General features: G+C 48.7%; 7 protein-coding genes across 7 annotated transcripts; 3 read left to right on the forward strand and 4 right to left on the reverse strand.

Annotated features, from left to right (window-relative positions):
* Positions 1-659: 659 nt before the first annotated feature.
* On the forward strand, positions 660-2,667 carry LY89DRAFT_573802 (BOS5, mitogen-activated protein kinase; the record flags this gene model as incomplete). The annotated part of the gene is made up of 2 exons (XM_018208702.1): positions 660-2,219; positions 2,269-2,667. 2 exons carry the CDS (start codon positions 660-662, stop codon positions 2,665-2,667), a joined length of 1,959 nt encoding a protein of 652 aa, XP_018077954.1.
* Positions 2,668-3,793: 1,126 nt separating this feature from the next.
* Positions 3,794-6,486, forward strand: LY89DRAFT_693627 (kinase-like protein; the record flags this gene model as incomplete). Its single annotated transcript, XM_018216647.1, has 3 exons — positions 3,794-3,887; positions 4,042-5,567; positions 5,623-6,486. 3 exons carry the CDS (start codon positions 3,794-3,796, stop codon positions 6,484-6,486), a joined length of 2,484 nt encoding a protein of 827 aa, XP_018077955.1.
* A 430-nt stretch (positions 6,487-6,916) lies between these two features.
* LY89DRAFT_680327 (uncharacterized protein) lies at positions 6,917-8,090 on the reverse strand. Its single transcript, XM_018214053.1, has 3 exons — positions 7,669-8,090; positions 7,459-7,568; positions 6,917-7,380 (listed from the first exon to the last, which is right to left on the reverse strand). The coding sequence occupies exons 1-3, from the start codon at positions 8,046-8,048 to the stop codon at positions 7,097-7,099; spliced, it is 774 nt and encodes a 257-aa protein (XP_018077956.1). The 5' UTR covers positions 8,049-8,090; the 3' UTR covers positions 6,917-7,096.
* A 657-nt stretch (positions 8,091-8,747) lies between these two features.
* Positions 8,748-9,338, reverse strand: LY89DRAFT_187648 (uncharacterized protein). Its single transcript, XM_018205679.1, has one exon. It carries the CDS (start codon positions 9,243-9,245, stop codon positions 8,856-8,858), a length of 390 nt encoding a protein of 129 aa, XP_018077957.1. The 5' UTR covers positions 9,246-9,338; the 3' UTR covers positions 8,748-8,855.
* Positions 9,339-10,594: 1,256 nt separating this feature from the next.
* On the reverse strand, positions 10,595-13,759 carry LY89DRAFT_187651 (uncharacterized protein). The gene has a single exon (XM_018205680.1). It carries the CDS (start codon positions 13,541-13,543, stop codon positions 10,643-10,645), a length of 2,901 nt encoding a protein of 966 aa, XP_018077958.1. The 5' UTR covers positions 13,544-13,759; the 3' UTR covers positions 10,595-10,642.
* A 1,263-nt stretch (positions 13,760-15,022) lies between these two features.
* Positions 15,023-17,122, reverse strand: LY89DRAFT_187667 (L-gulonolactone/D-arabinono-1,4-lactone oxidase). Its single transcript, XM_018205681.1, has one exon. It carries the CDS (start codon positions 17,001-17,003, stop codon positions 15,363-15,365), a length of 1,641 nt encoding a protein of 546 aa, XP_018077959.1. The 5' UTR covers positions 17,004-17,122; the 3' UTR covers positions 15,023-15,362.
* Positions 17,123-18,864: 1,742 nt separating this feature from the next.
* Positions 18,865-20,463, forward strand: LY89DRAFT_680331 (DUF336-domain-containing protein). Its single transcript, XM_018214054.1, has 3 exons — positions 18,865-19,638; positions 19,703-19,953; positions 20,102-20,463. The coding sequence occupies exons 1-3, from the start codon at positions 19,174-19,176 to the stop codon at positions 20,313-20,315; spliced, it is 930 nt and encodes a 309-aa protein (XP_018077960.1). The 5' UTR covers positions 18,865-19,173; the 3' UTR covers positions 20,316-20,463.
* The last annotated feature ends 1,085 nt before the right edge of the window (positions 20,464-21,548 follow it).

Here is a 21,548-nt window from a genome sequence, read left to right on the forward strand (position 1 = left end):
CTCCAGAATTCGTCACTGTGACAAGTTGGTCGGAGACAGAGATCGTAAAAATAACTTCATATAAGCGCTCTGCTTGACTCAGCAGAGACTTCTTCTCCTGCCTTCAAAAGAACCGTCCGGAATCCAGACTTGCGCCTTCCACGTTCAACTACTTACTTAGCCGAACTCTAAGTTCAGTTACTCCAAACGGAAGCTTACCTATCCTCAATCCAAATCTGCTTTCTCAGCCGGTGTCCAGACCATCGACGGCCTCAGGTACCGATTCGTGAGCCTTGGCCATACACTTTTTGGGTTGAAGCGGGGCGACATCCTAACGTTTTTCTCACCTCCTCAACCACAACTTCAATCTTCAGGTACACCAACCAATCCACACGAATTCCTTACACGATACCCAAAACGTTCTACGAATACCGACCGAGCCTCTCGAGGTACCAGTCCGCTGTTTCGAATCCCTCTACACTGTAAGGTTCTGCCGGAGCTTGCGGCATTTGTTGCTCCCAAGGTCAGTCTAAAGCTCGAGATATCTATTTGCCAAGTCTCCACACGCTCACCACAGGCTGTCAACAGACGTCGTTGCCTACACGATCTCCACAGTCAAGACTTCAAGACTGCTCGATTCTCGAATCGCTCATGCTACTTCAATAAGACCGAGAGCAACAATGGCTACCCCGCCAGACCACCCGCCATCGGCGCTCGAAGACTCCATCGACTTCGCGAGCCCCCGATCACCAGGAGAGTTATCTGATTCAGACGATGAGTCCCCAGCTGGTAGCCCTTCACCGGAGACCTCAAATACCCTACGATTACCCTCCCTCCGATCTACCTCCAACCCTCAAAACACTCCCTCGATGAACCCCTCCTCCACTCCTTTAGGTTTATTACAAAACGCACGAAGACCAAACCTACCCCCTTCCAGCCTATCCAGCATGAGAGGTCCACAAAGAAATACGGGCGGAGCACTACCTGAAAGCATGGAGGCAAAGATGAGAGCTTTCCACCTGTCACGACAAGGCACACCTCCATCCCGTCCTCAAATGGGTGCTCAATCAGTATCTGTTGGTTCAGGTCCTATCGGAGGTCAACCAAATATTGGCGGCGGCGCAATCGCAGGACTTCCTCCCGGATTGAGATTACCCCCAAATTTGGCTCGCCCCCAAGCTCATAATTTCGTATCTGCTCCAGCAGTTCCTAAGATGAGTTTGAGCGACCGACGCAAGATGAAGCTCCCAGGTGGACTACCAGGCGCAGACTCAAGCACACCAAACCTCGGTACCAATGGAAATGCTGCCCCACCAAGTAACCAATCCGGAAATGCGTTCGACCAATTCTCCAAATACGTGGATACCAAGAAGGGCGAATTGAGATTTCCTGACAAGGCTATCATCAGCAGTCAAGGCGTTGAGTTCAGTTCTGGTAGCACCTTCAGCATCTCGTTAGATGAGGTTGATACATTGGATGAATTGGGCAAGGGCAATTATGGTACCGTCTACAAGGTCCGCCACAGTCGACCACGGATGCGCCGACCAGGTCTAGGACTTGCTGGCAACAAACTCTCGTCCTTCGCCCCAATCACCCCCTCTCCAGAGAAAGACTTGAGTCTCGATTCATCCCCAAAGAGTGGTGGTGGCACTGGTGTTATCATGGCTATGAAGGAGTTGCGACTTGAGCTTGATGAGGCCAAGTTTGCCGCCATCATCATGGAACTCGATATTCTTCACCGATGTTTGAGTCCATACATCATCGACTTCTATGGCGCTTTCTTTCAAGAAGGTGCTGTCTACATTTGCATCGAGTTCATGGACGGTGGTTCTATTGACAAGCTGTATGGAGATGGTATTCCCGAGAACGTCCTGAAAAAGATCACCTATGCCACTACGCAAGGCTTGAAGACTTTGAAGGATGATCACAATATCATTCATCGTGATGTCAAGCCTACCAATATTCTTGTCAACACGAAAGGCCAAGTCAAGATATGTGACTTTGGTGTCAGTGGCAACTTGGTCGCTAGCATTGCAAAGACAAACATTGGCTGTCAATCCTACATGGCCCCGGAGCGAATCAGTGGTGGTGGTATGTCTCAAGCTGGTGCCAATCCTGGCGGTGGAACCTACAGCGTTCAGAGCGATATCTGGAGTTTAGGATTGACTATCATCGAGTGTGCTTTGGGAAGATATCCGTATCCACCGGAAACTTATAACAATATCTTCTCGCAATTGAGCGTAAGTCACTAGAGCCCACCTTTGTTTCCTCCCACTAACATCGAAATAGGCAATCGTTGATGGCGAGCCTCCGGATCTCCCAGCTGAGGGATACTCTGCCGCTGCCCGAGACTTCGTCAAGGGTTGTCTGAATAAGATCCCCAAGCTGCGACCTACGTACGGTGCTCTACTCGCACATCCATGGCTCCTAGAACTATCCAAGCCGGTTACGATCTCGGAAGAAGATGAGGAAATGGCCGAAGTCAATGCCGAAACTACCTATACTGGTGGTGTTGGCGATCATAAGGTGATGGGTGCAGGCCGAGGAACTGAGGATGCTGAAGTTGCTGAATGGGTCAAGAATGCCATTGAGCGCAAGAAGAATGGCCTGATGGGTGAGAGCAAGAAGCCTGCTTTGCATGCTGCACCGCTCGATACCGTCAGTCCTGCTGCTAGTCCCAGTATTTGAATACCTTCTGCGCTTCATTTGCATGGCGTTGGTGGTGTTTGGATTGACCGGGAGGGAATTGAATTCACGTGCATTTATTGCGAATTGGGAAGGGATCTTGTGCTACGAACGAAAGAGAGCCAGGAACGCAAAGCTTGTGGATATGTCAGATTTGGTTCTCCTTTTTTTTTTTCTTTTGTTCTTTCAAGACTACGAGATGATTGCATGGAGGGACGACGACAGCGATGAGATGAGATGAGGAGAGGAGCTGCGCTCTTCGGACCAGTGGGCTGCCTACTTTACATACCAACTGCAGGCCGAGCGAAAGGAAGATCATGGTCTTAACTGACTGGATCGGGAGTAGCTGGCTTCAGACAATGATACGTGACGAGAGGTGAGATACCGAGACAGCATAAACAGTGAACAAATACATAGAATGGGCTTTCCCTTTCGATTCTTGGTTTTCAACTTGCAGTGAAAGTTATGATCAAATCAAGGATACTTCCTTGGACTCAACTACTAAGGTTAACTCAAATAAATTCAAGCTCAAGCCACTCAACCTCTCACATCGTACGTAACCTAGAATTCATGCTTCAAGCATGTGAAATCACCAGCCACACCTGCCCGGATCAGCTTAAGCCACACCTCAGCGCTGATAGGCCGATCTCTTCACAGCCCTTCGTCATATCCTCGGGACCCTGCTTGGATCGTCTTGGCTTTTTGCCTGTCCGCAGCATAGCGTCGGTGTCTGAAGTATCCAAGGAAATTTTGGATCCTCCTGTTGATGCGTTGGCGGGGTGTAAACAATCCTTTCTCTCTCTCTTCTACTGCTTCTCTTGCAGCATCACGACGAGCGCTTCAGGTTTTTCCTTAAGGTTACTTCAGAAATTTGGGTTTTGGCTCGAGTTAGACGAACGGGTTTGCAGTACTTGCGGTGAGGAGAGGGACCTTTGGACGAGGTGGGTAGATGAATTGTCGTCATTTGGAGGGACGAGAAACTGATTACGGGTCTGCAGATACGGTTCTTTCTCTCAGGGAGAAGAGGGCTTCGATCAACAGCTCGAGAGAATTGGCACTGAACTGCAGGAGTACAAAAGACGGAGCTATCGAGGCTGACAGCTCCGGACCAGAAAGCACGAGCGCCCCAATGTCTTCCACGCCTTCAGACACTAGCTCAGGTCTGCCTCTCCGCCCAGCTCTCAAAGAAGAACCAACAAGTCCGAAATGTGGACCAGTGAAAGGTAAGACATGGGGTCGAGTTCTCTTTTTTGTCTCGTTTCGTTTTGCTTTTCCTGCAGAAACCCCACACTGCCTTCTCTCTTTTTTGACTGTCACACGACACTAATCTGCCATGCAACATTTTGCATTTTGCATTTTGCTAACCCATTCATGCAGTGGTCTCGATAGCAGAACCTGAGCCCGAGCACGAGAATTCGTCGTCGACGCCGCTAGACGAAACTGCGCGATTGAAGCAATTCAGAGCTGGCGTGGCGGATAAGAGGATGACGGGCCGCCCAAGCTTTCATGGGACCGCGAGCTCGAGTTCGATGTTATCGTTGCTGAGACAGGGGAGTCTGGATGAGGTTCCTCCTCTGCAACAGCCTTCTTCGTCTTCGAATGTTTCGTCCGCGCAGCACACGCCTAGACATACTGGTGCGGGGGAGGGGAAACATGGACATGGACTTGGACATCATCTGCATGGACACGGTCACCACCACGATAAACTGCTCTCGCAGGTCGCGGAATGGCTCCAAGCCGAGAAAGCGAAGCGGGCAGCTCGGAAATCAAAGAAAAGGGGAGAGGAAGAACCAATTGAGCTTGATGGAGCGTCTTCGCGGCCCCGAACCGGGAGCCAGAGCTCAGACTCGAGCGCTATATCGTTGGAGAAGCTGCAGCGGATCTTGGAGGATAACATGAGTTCGTTTGGGCACGAGAGATTACCTATGTTGTCTCCCAGTCTGCGGCCTCAGATGCCGGGGCGATCGAGACGGCGGTCTTCGGCGAGGAAGCTCGGTGCTGTGAGCTCGGACACGGAGTATCAGGATGGAGATGTCATTGTGCCGTCGTGCGACGTCGTACTGGATAATTCGAAAACGATGTCGTACACAGGTGGCGGCGCCGAATCGAGCAGTGAAACCGTTACACTGAGCACGAGCAAGCGAGCAGAGAAGGAGCGGAAGGCGTGGCTGGGGTTCAAGAATGAGATTGTGAGGTTGGCACATACGTTGCGGTTGAAGGGGTGGAGGAGGGTTCCACTTGAGAGAGGAGGTGATATCGAGGTTGAGAGGCTGAGTGGTGCGTTGACGAATGCTGTTTATGTTGTGAGTCCACCGAAGGACTTACCGGTGCCTACGCATTCTCAACAAGGGGTTGCGGGAGCGCATGCGAAGCCTTTTGTGCCTAGACCGCCGCCGAAACTGTTGTTGAGGGTTTATGGACCGCAGGTCGAGCATCTGATTGATCGAGAGAATGAGCTTTCTATTCTTCGTCGATTGGCTAGGAAGAAGATTGGCCCGAGGTTACTGGGGACGTTCACAAATGGACGATTTGAGGAGTTCTTCAATGCTCAGACTTTGACAGCAGAGGATTTGAGGGTGGAGGATACGAGTAAACAGATTGCGAAGCGAATGAGAGAGTTGCACGATGGTATCGAGCTTCTTGAAAGCGAAAGAGAGGAAGGACCTTTCGTTTGGAGAAATTGGGATAAATGGGTTGACCGATGCGAAGAAGTCATCTCTTACCTCGACAAAGAGATTCTCAGCGGCAGGAAAGGCAATCGCGAATCTTGGAGAAAGAGAGGATTGATCTGTGGAGTCGAGTGGCCACTCTTCAAAGGAGCCATTGACAAGTATCGCAAATGGCTTGGCGAGTATTACGGCAAGTATGGAGTAAACAACCGGCTAGTGTTTGCTCACAATGATGTACTTCCCCCTTTATTTCTCGCTACCCCTTTGCCTCGCTAACCTCACCCATCAGACACAATATGGTAACATCCTCCGCCTCGTCCCCGAAAACCCCACAGACGGCTCAACACCCTCACCTCTCCTACTCCCCCAAAACACCCACAAGCAACTCGTAGTCATTGACTTCGAATACGCATCCGCCAACACGCCCGGCCTCGAATTCGCAAACCACTTCACGGAATGGTGCTACAACTACCACGACGCCTCTAAACCCTGGATGTGCAACACGGATAATTACCCTACCTTGGAACAACAGACGCGCTTTATACGTTCCTACGTTAACCACCGTCCGCAATTCAATCCCCGCGCCTCGGCAACCCCAAAATTAAGCGCCATGGAAGGAGTGAGTAGGAATAGTATTTCTGACTTCTACCTCGATTCTCGGACGCCGGGAGGTAGTAGCTCGACGCTGGACCTAGCGTACGACTACAGTCAGGAAGAAGCGGCTAGGGAAAAAGACACAGAGCGCCGGGTCCAGGAACTACTAAACGAAGTCCGCATCTGGAGAGTCGCGAACTCGGCGCAGTGGGTTGCGTGGGGCATCGTGCAGGCCAAGGTCCCAGGGCTCGATGATCAGACGAAGGTCTTGAACGGGGAGGCGATGACGGAGGAGCCCGGGGAGATTAATGGGGATGCTCAGCATCATCCTCAGTCGGAGGACAAGAGACCGGAGGGGCTGAAAGCTGAGGCGTTGCTGGCGGGCGAGACGGTCAAGGAGGCGGAGGGGTTGGAGGATGAGGAAGATGAGTTTGATTACTTGGCTTATGCGCAGGATAGGGCGATGTTCTTTTGGGGGGATGTGGTGGGGTTGGGGCTTGTTGGTAAGGAGGAGTTGCCGGAGAGGTTGAGGGAGGGGTTGAAGGTTGTTGGGTATTAGGTTGGTTGGGTGAGTGAGGGGAGAGTGAGTACATTGGGATAGTAACTTTTTTTGGAGTTGGGCTTGGTTTATTGAGATATCCCTTGCTGCGAGAGGGCGTTTGTAGATGAATGTCAATGAGAATGCTTTCCAATTCGTGAGTTTTAAAGCGAATTATTCCATAGGTACTTGGTGTTGTTTTGATTGTTTTCTTTGGCTGTCTATTAGAGTATTGTCAAACGGCAATGTGAATGTTAGACCATGCAGGTTTTTTGAGCAAGTAACCCTGTCTTTGTCTTGTCTTTGAGGTACTTTATGTTCTGTCTCGGACTTGAACGGTCGACCCCAGAGATCATTTCTAGTACTCGTGTATATCAATTTAGAGGCAGTCGAGGGAGCTGTGTATGGAGGAACTTCTATATTTTGGAATTTCTTTTAGATACTCGACTTCCCCAAACATGAACCCTTGCGCTTCGTTACCCCTTCGCTTCGCTTGCGCTGCAACCACGAAAGAATGCATACAATTGTTGCATGACAAAATACGAAATGAAGTATAAATGCTGCACAACACCACTCTCCATCCTCATCTCCCCCCATCTTCCCTTCTCTCTTCCCTTCCCCAACAAACCCCCTAAACATAAGAACACTTAACACTAGTCCCACTCGCCGAGCAACTCGTCAACACATCATTATCCTGCTCAATATCCAAGATCGTCCCACTACCCCCCGAAACCGTGCCCGAGGATGTCGTAGCCGTAGCGCCGGTAAAGGAAACGGTGCCAAAGTTAGCGAAGCTGACGAGCGAGGAGCCGGACTCGAAGTCCTCGACGATCCATTCTGCGTCCGTTTCGCAGAGGGAGCCTTCGCTGCCTTCGTTGCTGAAGGTGTGCGTGACGGTCTTGCCTGTTGTTACGTCTGGTGGTGTGTTAGTTTGGAGGGGATAGGTGGAAAGTGCGGGGAGTGGAGTTTGGGAGGATTGTGGAAAATACATACTGTCGACGGTGGCGGTGCCGCCGGTCTTGGAGGTTGCTTTTACGGTCACGGTGATGGTGTCTCCGGCGTGGATGGTGATGCCGGAGAAGTCGTAGGCGTAGTCTGGATACCTGGAATCGGGTTAGTTATTACGTCTTCTCGTTGAACCTTGCAGTAAAGTATTTTTTAATGCTGTAGGAGGAAACATAGTTTGAGGAATGCCTGACTTACCACTCATACCAAGCATCATAAGTGATAGAAGAACCGGACTTAGTCCAGTCAATACCAGTCTGCAGAATAGCAGTTTGGCAACTATCGCCGTCGATTCCCACCCACGCGGAACCACTTCCAGCAGACTTGGGGGTAGGCACGGTGAAAGTACCAGTCACGGACTTGACGCCACTTGTTGTGACGACGGAGCCAGCCCAATTGCTGTCATACTCAACGTTGGTGTTGTTGGTTAGCTTGGCAAGCTCGGCCTCGATTCTTTGAGGTGGGAGGGATTTACGGCTTGCTCGCTCGGCAGCGCGTGCTCTGCGCATGGCAGTACCGGGGGCGGCAACGGCACTTCCTGCCAAGAGGAGGGAGCTAGCGATGGTAGAGAACTTCATGATGATAGTAGGCAGAGAGCAAGTAGAGCAGTTACTAGCTAGAAGTGAAGAGTGAACGAAGGAGTTGATGTTTTGAACTGAGACAGGAAGAATTCAAGTATTTATAGAAGAAGCGTCTTGCCAGTCAAGAGATAAGACTGAATGGCTCACCTCCATATTTCCAAGTGAGTATTGCTCACACAACTTGTCCGCAACCCCTTTTGGGCAGGACAAAACCTGATTCACGGCTCCAGACTTCTCAAGATAAATGATAAGGAGCATCATGGGACTCACCGGCATTCATATAAACTCCTGGAGGGTGACTCGGAAAGGAAGGAGTGATTCTCCATGGCAGCTTGCAAGAGGGCATTTCGGAGGAATCTTTCTCCTCGTCACAATTAAGTACCAGAGCTAACCGCTTGGCAGTATCTATCTGAGCGAATCTAATCGTGAGGTCTAGGGAGGACGAGGAAATCAGGAAGCTGTCGATCGGATGGTTATGCAAACCCCTCTCGGGGATCGGCAGCCACTTGCGAGTTAGAAGAGGTACCAAGGTGAGATTTGGTTCTTGGCGAGAGGGACGCGATACAGGGGGCTCCCGAACCTCGCTTACAATTCAGATCTTGTAATTGAATGATTCAAAATTACGGTCCTGGGAATTACCCAATCAGCAATCCTCAATACATTCAAGTCTAGTAATTGTAAAACAACCTCCTAGCCCTAAAATCTACCAACTACTCTCCGATGAGCCAAAGTCAACAAACTCTACACTAACACTAGTAAGGGATCACACTCGCGTACGACAGCCGAAATACGCGAGAGATAAGCTTATGTCCCGTCCCGGAACGGCACTGACATCTGCCTCTTAACCTTAATTGGAAGGCCGGAGCTATGTTTCCTACACAAGTCAAGCTTCCTGCACGAAATTAAGCTTCCTACTAAGGCTAATCCTGCCTGTGCAGGCAATCTATTTAGCTTTCTGTGCAGGTTCTTGCGCAATCTTCTAGAATGTTGTGATGGGAGCCGAGCCGGAAGGAATGCTTGGCGAGGAGTGAAAGGGAGGGCGGAGAAAATTATGATAGGAGGGTGTTTGGCTTGCTTGTAAGGATGGATCATGAGGTTTCGGGATCGAGTCCAAGTCCAAAGAGAGATGGAAGTGCGAGCCGATGGTCCCCTCCATTGTCTCTTCGCTGGTGGGAGCCAAGAAATTAGGAACATTCCTGATATGTCCCGAGGATGGTGAATGGTCGCCACGATTCAGTCACCTTCTCTTCTGGACTGAAGTTCGCTGCACTTTCTGTTACCAGGGACTATTATATACTGTAAAAGCTATTGTCCTTTCAATGTTTAACAAATCATCTATCTTAGTCACTATAACGCAACCTCGTCGCGGAATGGTTGCTTTCAATCTCGGTTTGAAAGTTAAAACGTACTTACATTCACACTACAGATAGTTATGATACACAATTCGATTAGGAAAAGCTGTAAGATCGCGCATGAACGAGTACTCCGACACTCAAGAATCTGAGAGTTCTGCTGAGACTCCGACCCAGCCTGTCAAGAATAAGATAAAGCCATTGTTCCATCATTTCCATGTTGAGGATGATGTGAGGATAATGCACTGCGGGATTGAAATTGAAGAGCTACATGTATTTCGACGCCGTGGCTTAGTGTTGCATAAGATACCTTCCTACTGTAGGCACCCATCGAACATCAAGCGTCCAAGACAGTAGACGTGGACGAAGGAACCATGACAGAAAACCACTCATCCTAATTGACGCCCTGGAAAGAATGCCGAGAACATCGTCCATCGACCTACATTCAGACTGATACCATATGATGCACATAAAGACATGACACATTGTCAAAATGAACAGATTCATGAACAAGTCTGGCTTTCCTCCAGCAGAGCAGGTAGCCGAGAAAGGGGTAAAATTAAGCGAGATCCAATTCCCCACTCTTTCAATGTCGCTCTGAAAACGGGGCCAGCATAAGCTCGTGAACGAGAAAGATACCATTAAACTCCCTATCAAACAATCATCCATTCCACTTCACTCTTTTATCAACCTCAATCATCATCTCCACACACCGCTCCAGCCACCACTCGACCTTCTCAAATCGTTCCCATTCCTCGCACTCCTCGCATTGTTCGTGTGCACAATGATCGCAAATATCAGGCGCTGTTAGGATCATAGTGTTGTGGCTGCAGATGTGGCAGGTGAAGTAGGGTACTAGTTCTGCTGGCATTTTGTTCGTCTTTGGAATTTGTTTGGGAATGAGGTCTGTTGGTTATGGGAGAAAGCGGGGTGGAGGATGAGCGTTTGTGCTTTGTAAGTTCTGGTAAAGTGGTGGTAGAGATACAGTCCATGAGTCGAGGAAGTGGTATCTGTGATTCGATGGTGGAGCGGACTTTCGCGTTATTCAGTGGCGGACATTCACACGCATCCAAATTGAGGAAATTTAGACTTCATGAATATTCAGGTCTCCTTGGAAATTCTATCCGCCATCTCTCGGTCTAGATCCCGTACATCTTATTGGTTTTACACAAATTCAACGCCTGCCCATTCCAATCCTCAATTACGCCATATCTAGCAGATATTCCCTTAGAGTTCGGTCTAGTACCACCCTGTCAATTTCAAGTCCCTCGAACTGGCGCCAACTCTAATCGTAATTGTTCCTTCCGTAGGCATAATCCAATTCTGTTGTACCACATCCCAATAACTTAGATCTCTTCTGGTTAGATTGAATGCAACGGTGTGCGTATCTCCAGGCTGAATCTCCACTTTCTCAAATCCTCTCAACACTGATATTGGGAAATCCAGGTCCCTGGCAGCGCCTTGGACATCTGCAAAGTTGAGGTACAGTTGTACGACTTCTTTGCCTGTAACAGAGCCAGTGTTCTTGACGTCAACTGTCACGTTGGCGTACACGTTCCAAAGATCTGGATTACCACCCTCATCGCCACCTGCTTGTGAAGGTGCCTGTTTGACATCGTAGCCGACAGGGTAGGGATATTCACCTTGTTTCACGTCTGAAACTTTCGAGATATATGGGTAGACAAACTTCTTCAAAGCCTTGAAACCGGCAGGGAAGAGTACTTCCTTGGGATCTGGAATCTTATCGTCGTACCTTGGTGGTTCGATGCCAGATGGTCGAGGTGCAGGAAGCGCTGACTTCGGTAGAAGTTTATGTACTGTGAGATTCGAATATTCGAATTTAGTGTAGGAGAGTCCGAACCCAAATTCGAATCTTGGCTCGACGCCATACTTGTCGAAATGACGGTAGTCGATGTAGAGGCCTTCCGAGAAAGTTTGTTGGGGAACGATTCCATTGGGGTAGTAGAGAATTTTGGCTCCTGGTCCATAATCATCCAGCGATTTGCCAATAGTGTAGGGGAGCTTGCCGCTTGGGTTGACAACTCCCAGAAGAATATCTGCAATGGCGTTGCCACTCTCTTGGCCAGGAAGATTAGCAATGATGACACTCTTGATTTTTGGATGATTGATCCATTTCTCGACAGTGACAGGTCCAACAGTGTGGATGACAACCACAGTGCTTCCCTGGCCTTGACCACAACCATCTGCGACAGAATAGATTAATTCGTCGCCACTGTTTTGGAGGGCAAGATCATTTCGGTCACCATGAATGTCTTTGCTTGCCATGTATCCCTCGCCAGAATCGGCGTTGGCAAATACTATACAGACGTCCTGGTCCTTGAGAATGACAGGGGTTTGCTTGAACGGAGGAGAATTTGTCGGGAAATCCGTGACGTAGACCTTGTTCTTGTTGAAAGCTGCCTTCAACGCAGCAGCTGGTGTGATGAGGTATGGGAACTCTACGGCACCGGATCCCCAGCCTGAGCCCAGAGTGCCCTGGTTGCAGCCGCGATCGGGGCATGCATTCGGACCTTTGCCTGGTCCGGAGTCTTCGCCGAAGATACCCACTCGAAAAGTGATTTCATGAGGCTGGTCGGCAGGCCACCCATCTTTACTCAAAGGCAAAAATCCATCATCATTCTTAACAAGGACTGTGCCTTCAGTAGCAACTTGGCGAGCAATGATGGAGTGTGCATCATCGCCCTCGCCTTGGACGTTGATGAATTTATTCACAAGTTTCTGGTCGTGATCATCTGGGCTACCAAAATTGATGAGGCCCATCTCGTCATTGGTCCACGAGGAAAAGTTTGGACCTTCGCCATCGAACTTCGACTTGTCATCTTGGCCCAGCTGATACCATGAAGCAACAACTCGAGTTACCATGTCGTTGAGTCTGGTCATGGGGATAGACCCATTCAGAACGGCTTTGCTGAGTTCAGCGCCCCATAGGGAATTGCCACCAGCCCAAAGAAGTCCATCTCCAGGCATACTCATGTCCAATCCAGCAAGAGCAGATGCAACTCCTGATCGCTGTGCCAACCAATCCGACTGGACGAATCCTTGGAAACCCCATTCATCCTTCAGAAGGCCATTCAAGAGCTTCGAGTTGCCGCATGAGTATGAATTGTTGGTCATCTGGTAGCTGCACATAACACTGGCAACTCCTGCCTTGATCGAGTCTTGAAAGGGCCATCCGTACATTTCGTGAAGCGTTCGGTCGTCTATGTTAGAGGACATCGCGTTTGGAAGACCCCATTCCCAACTCTGTCTGAAATGTTCCTGCTCATTGCCGATAAAATGCTTGATCGTGGCCATCACGCCCTCTTCCTGGATACCCTTGATCGTTTGTGCAGCTGCGATTCCTTGCAGTACTGGATCGGCACCAAAACCCTCCCAATTGCGTCCACCAGCCGGCATTCGTCCCAGAGGTCCAACACAAGGTCCCAAGAGCACGTTGATACCCTTCAAACGAGCCTCTTTTCCGTGTGCCTTCCCTCTCTTGTACATTAGTTCCTTGCTCCATGTGGCGCCAACAGTAATACCAGCAGGAAAGGCAGTTGCGTTATCCGCAAATCGTAAACCGAGAGGGCCATCTTGAAGAGCCAGTCCAGGAAACCCGACATTGATAGCGGGGCCAGTATTTCCAACCGCGAGACCCATCTGCCACCCTGTGCCCGTTGTAATATTGACCTTCTCAGGCAGAGTCATTTTCTCCACCAAAGCAGCAGCTTTCTTGTAGCTTTCACTCCACTGAGTTATTGTTCCTCCTTGAGGTGTGGGATACCATGGCGGACTCTGACCATCTGCAGGCTTCTTCTTGTATATGAAGAACCCTCCACCAGCAAGTAAGGACCAGAAGATTACCATCACAACCAGGATAATCAACACACACTTCGATCGTCGAGCAAAGTTTCGTCGTAGGTTTGAAAGATGCATGCTGGGTGCATAAGCTGATACGGGAGCTGTGGTCTGCTTGTTGAGGGGGTCATCTCTCGCGAGAAATTCGGTGGCATCGATGTCCGACTCGCTGTCTGAACGGTAAGCATCTTCGAGCGATTTCCGAAGTGGTATGCTCTCTCCTTTATTATAGGAGCGAAGCAAGCCTTCGCGGCTCTGGTTGGCTTGGTCATTTCGATCCATGGTGAGGTGAAATTGGGAGGAAGCTGTGTTGAAGCTCGATCGATAGCTATCCGCAATGTCCTCAAATAAAAGAGAACATTCACGCTTTGATTGAAAGGAAACAATCAAGAAAGAAGCTCTGAACTAGAAATCAAAAGAGCAAAAGAGCGGTCTCGTGTACGAGTTCCGATTCCACGTTTCGGCGCATGAGACGTCGGGTTCGTATTTTATTTGGCTGGTGTTGAATGGCATTCCGGGGAAGATTGTCAGAGCTTCCGTCCCAATGACGCAGGATTTCAGGGGCAAGCACAATCCGCCTCACAAAGTCAGAATGCGTCTATCACTTGGGTATGCTTCTGCCATGTAATTTGATCACATGTGTCCTATCCATTTGCGATGCATCTGGACATTAATTGTATTCAGCGTTTGCTCAAGTTTTCCTGGTCCTAAAACTTGTGTATTCAGCCGTGCGACTCAGGGGTAAAGTTATCCCAGCCTGAAGTTGGACAGTAGCATCGAACATACCCTTTGCTTCGGGTTTAACATTAACTTTCAGCATTGGAAAACATTTTTGCAGCCTTGCTCGTAGACCTTCTCTCGTTGTCTCCATAAAGATTCTGGGTCGTTGTGGATCATCTCTGCTGCAGCTTGCCATTGAAATTTTGAATAGCTTTGAAGGCTTCTGCAGAAATCCTAGAAGTGTGTTACATACATTGCAGAGACCTACTGCAGAGTTCTTGTCAAATTGCCCAGGAAAGCGGCTTGGCTATTCTTGAGATGAGAAGGAGTATAGTCGATTTCCCTCGCCAGCAACCCAACAGCCTCCAACAATGAAACGACTGCCTTCGCTTTCAGCTTGTATGTCGAGAGGCAAAGTCTCAGTCTTATACTTTTGTACAGCTTCAATCCAATCTTATCGGCTCCTGCACCTCGAGAAGCAATTTTGACATAGCCTTAACTTGTCTAGGAGACATCTCTCTGTATCAATGCTCGTCCTTTCATGAAAAATCTTTTCTACACTAAAGTACTTGGACATACATTCACCGTTAGTTCATGTAGATCTAAGTATTTCGTGTCCTTCTCTTCAGCCCACCAATCATATTCTTGGGAAATGCACCTGATCCCCTCCACAACATCTAGTCTACGACACTCTGAGGCTCTGTAGCAGCTTAGTCACAGTCCCACTCAGATAGCCTCCAGATCTACGGCTTTTCAATCAGGCGAAGAAGAATACTGAAGTGTAGTCATTAATTGACCTAATCATGAGCTTCAAACTTCGTGCTTGGTGAGCGATGGAATCCAGACTGTTCCGCCGCCTCTAATTCTGTGGACTTTGCCTTCTCAATTGGAGGTAAGATATCACGCCTTGCACAGGAAATTAGTCATAACCTTTATATCTGGGCTGACAACCATTTGTTTCACGTGGGGAAGTGGTAAGAGCTGGGAAGATCCCTTTGGAGTTCGTTGGCTGTATCTATTCAAGAGACAGACTTTAGATTTGAGTGAGGGCAACCCCCATGTGCCGCATATTGCGCGTGTAGCGCAAATTGCGCAGATATCGCAAATACCGCATAGTGCGCAAATAGCGCGGATAGCGCGAATAGCGGAAATATCGGAAAAATCGAAAATTTTGCTATAAGGAAAGCAAATTTTTGATATGACTTTGAGTAAATGGGACCAGAGCAATGACGAAACTCTGCAAAGAAATGCCATATGATATGGCGCTTTTCACCGATTGAAATACAAACAAGGACATACTCATCGTTGAGATACAGAGCCTAAGCATATCATGAATCTATCTCGTCAGAGAATCCGACCTTCATTCGTCTTGAAACTCCAACTACCCCTTGATAGTAACATCACTCGCCCTCAAGTGATCAAAAGAATCCTCAGAGCTATGCGCACTCCTACTCAACCCCTCCTTCTCATCCCCACCCAGCACAGCACCAACAACTTTCACCCCACCAATCCACAATTTCCGCCTTGCGATCTCCGTCTCTTCCAACGCCAACTTTGGTCCATCACCCATGATGAACCTCCTGTGCCACTCTCCAACAAACATTCCATCCGGATCAGCATCGCCTCGGATCTTTCTCCATTCCAGAAGTCTGTCGCCGTACATGCTCTCAATGTCCTTTCCTGTGGTCTCGAAGTTCTTCGCCCAGTGTGGACGTCCGCCAAGATCCCGCATTAACCATTCGAAGCCTTGGTAATATCGGAATCGACATGGAGGGTCCATGTCATATGGTCTATAGAGAGTGGCGTTCAGATAGAGCGTGGCCTCTTCGGTGCATGTGGGATCAAGCTGTGGGCGGGGCGTTGTGTCAGTGGAAGTGTCTGTGACTCGAACTTCGACCGGAGCATGAACGTAAAGTCCTTCAGCGGAGTAAGGGATATTGTGGGGAACATAATCCGGGTCTTCGGGAATGAGGTGATTGAGCCATGAGCTGAGTCTGCGGAGAGCTTCTGGGCCTTTGTGGAAGGGAATTGCCCACTCGTTGACGAATTGCGAATAAAGACAATTCATCAGGAGTGCTTGTCTACTAGGTTGGATGGCGGAGGTTGTTGAGCCGTTCGGAAAGCCGTATTGCATTCCAAAGACAAACCATTCTATCCAAGGCAAGATTCTGGGAGCATGCTGAGCGATATAGAGTAGGTTGTGGTAGACGTGGTATCCCAGCCAGGCATCATAATATGACTTTGGTGGTGGTCTTGCTGGAGCGTCTGTCTTTTCTGCTGACCATACCACAGCTCTTCTGGTGTAGGGAAACCACCAGACTCGCACGAATTCCGTTTGTGTCCAAAGCTCTTTGTCCCAAGAGTTGAACATCTTCAAGTCCGTGTCGACAACCTGTTTCCAGGCCAGAGTGAATGCTGGCACCGCCTGAAATGTGATCTCGACAATTATGCCCAGAGCACCCAGGGAGATGAGAGACGCTCTGAACAGATCTGGGTTCTGTGTCGCAGAGCACGTCTCCGTTTTCCCATTCGCAAGCGTAATCTTCAGCTCCTTGATAGAGCTTGACAAAATCCCATGCCTCAACGTGCTTCCATGTGTTCCCGTCGAGATGGCCCCAGCAATACTTTGGTGGTTGATGCTCCCCAAGTTCGGCATAGCTAATCCGAGCTTATCCAACTCCTCTCCAATCTGCCACAACCGGATACCACTCTGCATAACCACCACGCAGCTCTCCTTGTCCACGCTCAAGATCTTATTGAACTTATCAAGGTTGACAAGCCAAGATGATGTACAGGTCATGTCAGAAGGCGAATGACCGCAGCCGACAGTAGTGACCCGTCTCCTGCATCTTCTTGCCAAGTTGACCAGCTTCTCGACCTCGGCGATGGATTGTGGTTGGATATAGAGCTCAGGAGAGGAGTGAAAGGTCCGCGCCCATGTTGACTGCGTGTGATTCTTCGAGGCACGGAAGGGTATATCGTCCTTGAACTCTGCAAGGGCAGCTGTGATGGTGGGGTCCATGATGGCTCTATTTTGATGCTGGAGAACTTAGTGATGAACCATAGGAGCTGTTGAAAGTTCTTACTTGGAGGTCCCAATGCATAGTTGAGCTTCTCGTCTGTCGATAAAGTTTGGAGGAGAGCAAACGTCTTCCTAGGACGAAAGGAAAGAGGCGTCACATCTTTTTGCTGGTGGTGTTGACACTGGGGTGGGACTAAAGCCGCGAGTTCTGGAGGGTCTTTTCGGGATGATGCAGGGATGTTTGCTGGGGAGGGAACTCTTCACCGCCTTCACTTTTGTACCACGAGCTTTGCAATCAACAAGCATGAATCGTCGCAAAACTATACTTATTGTGCATTACAGGTCATTTTGTGTCCCCTTGAAGTTGCTTTCATCAATTGTCGAGTCGTGATGCAGTCATTGTACCTGTTTCATTGCAAAAAAGAAGTCAGCTGCGGGTCTCTCATGTCGTGATCAGCGTGTACATGTACAGGGGTCCTTCGGCAAAACGTGCCTGGACTCCATGGCGGGGGTCCAGAAAGATCTTCGCAGTTTCTCCAATGCATGATCTTCGACTTCACTTCTTCACATCAAACCAAACACCTCCACCTGCACGAAAAAATACCGTTGGGATAACGAGTTATCAAATTATAACTCACCGATAACGGCTATTCCTGTCCTGGTGGCTTTGTTTCCAGAGCGAATGATTCGTGCAGATGAGTCCACTGAAAGTTTGTTTCAACATCAGCTCATTGTCCACTTTTGCTGTACCTCTTGCAGATATGTGCCCAGAGAGCCCGCATCAAGCTTTCATCGTTTGCCTATAGTCTTTTCGATGGTGGAAGTCTCGAGATCAGATGTCTGATCAGCCATGCACTTCTTGTTATGTGCTACTCTGTCTTCATAGTCGAAGAGAAAGATATCAATCGACATTTTCCCTGACTTCACAGTATTTCTCACTGTTCTTCTTACCTTCCACGGTGCAGCCTGACAACAAATCAAAATTTTGGATCTTGGGACAGAACCCCAGCCCTTTCGTTGATCTCTTTTCGCAGATGATCCAAAATTTACCATTATGCCTTGGCTATGAACACACAATCAAATATGGATCAATCGGAACCGAAATAGACTTCTGCTTTCGTAGTCCTCTTGTCTCGTTCCTTTTGCAGAGCACCGTGCCTGATGGTTTACTCAATCGTAGCTTGATGACATAAGACGGAGATTGACTCTATCATTAAAAGTCCATTCTTTTACCTGATTCGCCGTCAACAGGAACTCACCGGTGATACTTCATGATTCTCGGGCCACAAATATACAGCTGCAATAGACTTGGTCTTTCCTTAAACTGGCAGCATTGAAGAGCTTCTATCTCGAGGTCAGCTCCTTGCTAAGTCAAACAAGAACATAACTCACTGAGGTCGTCTCTGGTCTCGAAAGCAAACGAAAGACTTGTGTACACAGAATCTCAAGACATGGAGGAACAGTCTAGCATGGCGATCACATTGTAGTGCAGCAATGTTTCCTCGGATTCTCGGCGAACAAAAATCACTGATTGCGGAGGGGTAATTAACACAAAGCTCAAAGTCATCATAGCCCATGAAGACTGCCCAGTCAAGCTTTAATACCAAAATAAATCAAATACAGCCATTCAATCAAGGCTCCTGCCCGTCAGTCCCCGATGTTGGAAATAAAGGAAAGAAGGAAGGCTAAGGAGAATACGCAATAGTGAAGTTAATATCACAACTAAGCTATAGATCCTTCAAGTAGATTAAGGGTGCTTGACCAAGCATCTTAAGCTGATGTCAGCGGACGGTTCGTGGAACGCCGCATTCAAGCCTGGAACACTCGTTGCCGCAGGGATCATCGAGGTTGAGTTAAATCCAACCTCACCTCATGAACCAATCCTCCAAGGAAGATACTCGCACTTCCAACTCGGAAATCTCGAATTTGTCCTTGGCGGTTTTCTTTTTGTATGATGCTCGTCATGCATTCGTATCCGCCACGCCGGTCTCTCCTGTCATTCAGCACCGGGAGAATCGAACGGTCGTTCCTCCGAAATGCGATCCCCATAGAATAGACGAATAAGCAATATCCATCCGTGATATGATCGAAATAAAATGTCGACCTCCAACCCTATAGTCTCGCGCTGCTGAGGGAACCAGAAGAAAGGAAGAGAGGACTCAACAATGTCATGTCGTTTTGCGGGCTGCGCAAACCACGCCCTCTCCGTCGCAGAACCCAGGACAAGGGAAAGGGAAAGTCAGTGGAGAGGGCTGACGAGGATCCCGGCCGCCTTGACGTCAGGGACTGGCAGGGCGATTCAGAGTCTGAATCGGATGCAAAGGGACTTCTGCGACAACGACGAAGTGCGAATTTTGACTGGGCGCGAGAAGATCAATTGTCGACGATACTCGAGCAGTTGGATGAAAGCAGGCGCAATACGCCGAATTGGGAGAACGAGCCAAACGCAAAGTGGGATTTTGCACCTGCGCCGCGGGTGTTTGCTCCAAGATTTGCAGCCGTAACCATTAAGAAAACGAGGTTTCGCGAAGACCACATTGCAAGCAGCATAACAGAGGATCGAATACCACTCATGTCGTTCTCAGGTCAGAAAACGCCCGAGACCCCGCGGTCAATTGCTCCTCCGCCTCGAGATGTGAGTTATACTTTTTGCTTTTGATAGTGCAATGTATGGTTCAAGCTAATTTGATGTGTTAAAGCTCGAGTCGATAGCCCGAATCGATAAGTCCCTGATCTTCGAGCACTTCACCACAAATGATGCTTGGGAACTTGGCTCCGCTCTGCGAGCTCGTCTGCTTCCTTTACCAACACCTGTCGTGATCGATATCTCGCTTGCAAATCAGAATCAGACTCTGTTTCGGACCTGTACGCATTCGGGCGTTATGCCAGATAACGATAATTGGGTTTCGCGGAAGAGGAAGACAGTACTGAGATGGGGTTGTAGTACTTGGTAAGACTCGATTTCTATATCATTTATGAGAGCTCTGGAGCTGGAGGTGGTCTGAATAGCAGCAAACGGATGAGGCTTCTGAGACAGCCCCTGGCTCGCAGAACTTCTTATTGTACTCGGGAATTTGAAAAAGCTAATTAGTTCTTAGGTATATGCATTGCAAATTTAACGGCGATGAAATTGCCTTTCGAGAGAAGTATGGTTTGGGAAACAGCGCAGGCGAATATGCAATTCATGGTGGCGGAGTCCCTATTCGGGTAACAGGCGTTGAAGGCGTCGTTGCTGTCGTCGTTGTTAGCGGGCTGAAGCAGGACGAAGACCACGGAGTAATCGTGGAGGTTATAAGAGAGTTGTATTATTGAAGGAGCAGGTGTATGGTGGTACTTTTGTATCAAAGTTCGAAGTGTCGAGCATCTGCAGATCTGCGGCCACAATTCCCCGCGAGTAAGACTTAAGCGTAATGTATCCTAAATATACGATTGAGAAGTTCAGCATGCATCTTAACTCAGCTTGATATATTGTTCCTTTACCATTCTCTGCTAGTAAATTATCCTCCTGAACCTTCGCTTGCAATCGAAGGAGCTTGCCATGGAAGGTACGTTCGAGTTGACCATGCCTTCCTCTTTACCAGTGTAGGATGTCTTTCCTTTCTCACTTTGATTTCCATCTTTCAACTTCAATTGCACGCTCATCACTGCAAAAATACTTTCCACATCAATATTCCGGTCAGAATCGTCAGTACGAAAGCACCATGAAGTTTATCTTGTTCACTCTCTCCGTGCTTCTCTCGCTCGCCTCTGCAAAGAAAAAGCCAACTCCGACCCAGCAGCTTACTGGGAGCCCATCATTCCAACCTGCAATACCACAAATGCGACATTCAATACATGGCCGACTCGCTTTCATCTGCATGCTACATATATCAAGGGCCCCGGAATCTACCTTGATGCCGTTGCCGCTTCTAAAAGCTTGAATGGTCGACTGGTGATCTCACATGCGGAGGAAGACGCAAAGAATACTGGAGAATTCGATCTCACTAATGGTCAATTGACGCTGCATGATCTGAGAGATATCTTGAAGATAGTTATAAAGGTGCCAACAGAACCTGCCGCCTGATGGAGTCTGAACACAGCTACGACTACGATTTCATCCAGTGTATAGAGACCTTGACTGGCATGGAGCGTCAGAATCAAACTTGGCAAGTGAAGCAGACTTGCTTGTCCAACACGCGCATGTATGTTGTAGAGCCTGTGTATCCAGGGAAATCAGTTGATGGTTCGTCCACCTCTCCCATATCAGAGAAGCATGCACGTTTTGAGTTGATGCTGACCCCATCAATTATAGACTTGAACGTCGGTCGAAACTCTAAAGGTCACGAGGACATCATCAATTCTGATCCAGTGTTGAATCACGGCCATGTCATCGGGCGAAGTAGTAAGTCAAGTTGTCATTGATGGATCAGTTACGAGCTCACATCTCACTGCACAGGAGAGATCATACTCGGTATCCAACAGTGGGTGCCTACCACATCCTGGCCTGAAAATTGTTACTGGAAAGACGAGAAGATTCTACGTGAACAAGGACTGTTGAAGTAGACT

This window comes from Mollisia scopiformis, assembly GCF_001500285.1.
Source record: "Mollisia scopiformis unplaced genomic scaffold LY89scaffold_2, whole genome shotgun sequence".
NCBI lineage: Eukaryota > Fungi > Ascomycota > Leotiomycetes > Helotiales > Mollisiaceae > Mollisia > Mollisia scopiformis.

Excerpts from the sequence above, each read along its gene's own strand:
- LY89DRAFT_187651 (XM_018205680.1), bottom strand. The coding sequence starts at position 13,543 with ATGGATCGAAATGACCAAGCCAACCAGAGCCGCGAAGGCTTGCTTCGC.
- LY89DRAFT_680331 (XM_018214054.1), top strand. The coding sequence starts at position 19,174 with ATGTCGTTTTGCGGGCTGCGCAAACCACGCCCTCTCCGTCGCAGAACC. Across the intron at positions 19,639-19,702 it reads TTGCTCCTCCGCCTCGAGAT|CTCGAGTCGATAGCCCGAAT; the intron begins GTGAGTTATACT and ends GATGTGTTAAAG. Across the intron at positions 19,954-20,101 it reads AGATGGGGTTGTAGTACTTG|GTATATGCATTGCAAATTTA; the intron begins GTAAGACTCGAT and ends ATTAGTTCTTAG.
- LY89DRAFT_187667 (XM_018205681.1), bottom strand. The coding sequence starts at position 17,003 with ATGGACCCCACCATCACAGCTGCCCTTGCAGAGTTCAAGGACGATATA.
- LY89DRAFT_680327 (XM_018214053.1), bottom strand. The coding sequence starts at position 8,048 with ATGAAGTTCTCTACCATCGCTAGCTCCCTCCTCTTGGCAGGAAGTGCC. Across the intron at positions 7,569-7,668 it reads TATGATGCTTGGTATGAGTG|GTATCCAGACTACGCCTACG; the intron begins GTAAGTCAGGCA and ends ACCCGATTCCAG. Across the intron at positions 7,381-7,458 it reads CGGCACCGCCACCGTCGACA|ACGTAACAACAGGCAAGACC; the intron begins GTATGTATTTTC and ends ACACACCACCAG.
- LY89DRAFT_187648 (XM_018205679.1), bottom strand. The coding sequence starts at position 9,245 with ATGTTCCTAATTTCTTGGCTCCCACCAGCGAAGAGACAATGGAGGGGA.